This window comes from Diachasma alloeum, unplaced genomic scaffold, assembly GCF_001412515.2.
Source record: "Diachasma alloeum isolate Michigan unplaced genomic scaffold, Dall2.0 Dall_scaffold_01349, whole genome shotgun sequence".
NCBI lineage: Eukaryota > Metazoa > Arthropoda > Insecta > Hymenoptera > Braconidae > Diachasma > Diachasma alloeum.
In genome coordinates, this window is record NW_021681452.1 from 27,439 (window position 1) to 30,205 (window position 2,767).

The 2,767-nt window shown below is 47.9% G+C and overlaps 1 protein-coding gene across 1 annotated transcript; it reads right to left on the minus strand.

Moving 5' to 3' along the window:
• Positions 1–232: 232 nt before the first annotated feature.
• On the minus strand, positions 233–691 carry LOC107046387. The gene has a single exon (XM_015268997.1). It carries the CDS (start codon positions 689–691, stop codon positions 233–235), a length of 459 nt encoding a protein of 152 aa, XP_015124483.1.
• Between the last annotated feature and the right edge of the window lie 2,076 nt (positions 692–2,767).

Sequence of the window (2,767 nt, forward strand, 5' to 3'; positions counted from 1 at the left end):
CTCTCCTGGTGTTAATGTGAAGGGGCTCGTCCATGATTCCGACTAGTTGCTGGGCATTCGTGGGATCTGTATGGAACGAGACAGTCTTCTTTCTTTGGGCGTAAGTACGAAGAGGCTTGTCCACGATACCAAGTGGCAGCTGGAGTTGAACGGTCTCTGATTGATCAATCAACTGAGAACCATGATGATCTGCAGGCGCCTGGACTTGCTGAGCTTGTTGAGGGTTTTGCTGCTATGAAGAGTCCTCCTTGGCAATGTAAGTAGGTTTAAGACTGTCCACACAGACGACTTTCTCCACTCCATCAACGTTGATTTTGAAGACATAGTCATCCAGGCGCTCCAGGACTTCATACGGTTCAGAGTAAGGGGGCTCCAAGGGCCGTTTAACTGCATCAATACGCAGAAAAACGTAGGAACACGAGTACAGATTTTTGAGAATGAAAATCCGGGATCTCGTGTGATGAGCTGTAGTTGTAGGCCGCATTGCCCTGATGTGCTCTCGGAACTGCTCGAGAAAAATCTGTGGGTCCGCTGGCATGTCCTCAGAAACAAAAAATTCACCTGGGACGCGTAAACTAGTGCCAAACACCAGATCAGCCGGTGAGGCATTTAAATCTTCTTTGTAACAGTTGCGAAGACCAAGGAACACAGTGGGGAGGACTTCGGGCCAAGGGGCTTGGGCGTTGCACATCAGAACTGCTTTGAGTATCCTCTGCCACCTCTTAACCAGCCCATTTGATTGCGGGTGGTACGGCGTGGTCCATGACGCTGTACCTAGCAGTCAAACGAGCAGCCAAACGGACGTATCATGTGTAATGAACATGTGGGGATGTTCGTTAGGAACACTAAAAACGATCTGTAAACAGCGAGACTCCTACAACGTTGGATTAAAATCCGTGAGTAAGAATCCAAGAGCGAGAGAGTGACAGTCGCTTATCCACTTCCGAGTGGCTTATTTCCGGTTAGAGTTATCGGTTCCGTTTATTAGTAAGGATTAGTAATTACGCGTCTTTGAGGGCCCACAAAAATTATCGTGAAGAAGGGTCAACATTATAGAGTCATCCGGTTCTTTTTATGGGGTTCACCCTATTGTTAATCTTGCGGGTAATTGAATAGGTCCGGCTGCAATGCCGGCGCTCCAATTTCGTTGGATTTTCAGGGGTTAATTGGTTACGTTTTTGTTTTGGGTGGAAGGTCGTTCGGAGCGAGTGCAACCATCGTCTCCAACGAATTGCCAGGTGGCCTTTGAGTTTTTGATGAGAGAAACGAGTTGAGCAGGAATTAGTAGTGAAGTTGTAACAAGTGCTGGTAACTTGTCTTTTAACCCCGAAAATCCCGGAGATCCGATCCGTGGGAAGCGCCAAAGACCCTTCGTAATTATCCGAACGACAATCAGTTCGGCCTAGTCTCGCGTAATAATTAATAAAAAGGAACTAGTTTTGTGTTAGAGGATTAGAGAAGAGTTAAGTGAGATTTGAATAATCGCGCCAGGTCATGAGAGTCGCGATTAAGTGTCGTTAGATTCGCACCTTCGAGGGGCGTGTCCGCACCAATCAAAACTCGGGTGATTGAGCGGTGAATTCCGTGCTCTGAGGTGTTTCGAGACGCTCGTGAGTTCGGCAGTTCGGCGTTGGCCCTTGACCCCACCAGAACTAGTGCCAGTACAGTGCCTATCTTAGGAATTAGTGTGCATATATTTGGATAAGTGTATCTACACGATGGCGAAGAACACCCCAAAGAGGGGTAAGAAACCCAAAGTGAGTTTTTAGTACGGTTTATTCATTTATGTATTTTTCCGAATTCATTTCGGCTTTTCGTTATTCGACCACGGGGTCTTCAGCCCCGTACGTCGCATTTTATTCCGATAAAACGGTGATTGTGACGCTTAATCCAAATTATGAGGTGCCGACCCCCCCTTTGTTCCACTCATGATTGGGTGGTTTTCGGGATTTTTGGTGGGTTATTCAAGGGGATAATTATAGAATAGAATAGAATAGAAGAAGTGCGGCTGGTCACTTAAAGCGCCCAGAGTCACCTAAATCATACGACCTTTTGTAACTTCCGCCTTAGTTTCGGTCAGTCACACAGCCCCAGCCCTGTGTTTCTCACTAGGCTAATAAGGCTGGTGACAGCCGCTTGTTGTAAGTCCTCTGGTTTCAGGAAAGCCTGGCCCCAGATTTTATAGCGACGGAGTGCTAATAGGGGGCATTCACATAAAATGTGGATGACGCCCTCCTTATCGCCTCCGCACAGTCTGCAGTCTTCTTGTTCTGCAAGTTTCATCTTGAACAGATGAGCTCTGAGAGCTGTATGACCCGTAAGGAGCCCTACTGCTACCCTCAGATCCCCTCTGTGCAACTCCAGAAGCTTTCTGGTCCTAACTCTTAGTTGCCCTCTCATAAGCAGTTTCGCTTGTCTGCAGGTCGCAACTTTCTCCCAACGCCTGACATGATCCCGCTGGAAATGATCTTTAATAAGAGTTTTTCCCACTGCGAAGGGCATGCCAAGCAGGCCGTGTGAGGGCACACTTTCTGTACCCTCCTTGGCCAGCTTATCTGCCTCTTCATTACCCAGAATCCCATGGTGACCTGGCACCCAGGTTACGGTGACCCGGTTGTTTTTACCCAGTGTGTCCAATGCCTGCATGCATTCCCACACCACCTGTGACTCTGTAGTGGGTTTTTCCAGGGCGTGTATCGCCGCCTGGCTGTCACTGCAGATGAATATTTTCATCTTTTTTGTGTCTCTCGCGTTCAGATACTCTGCA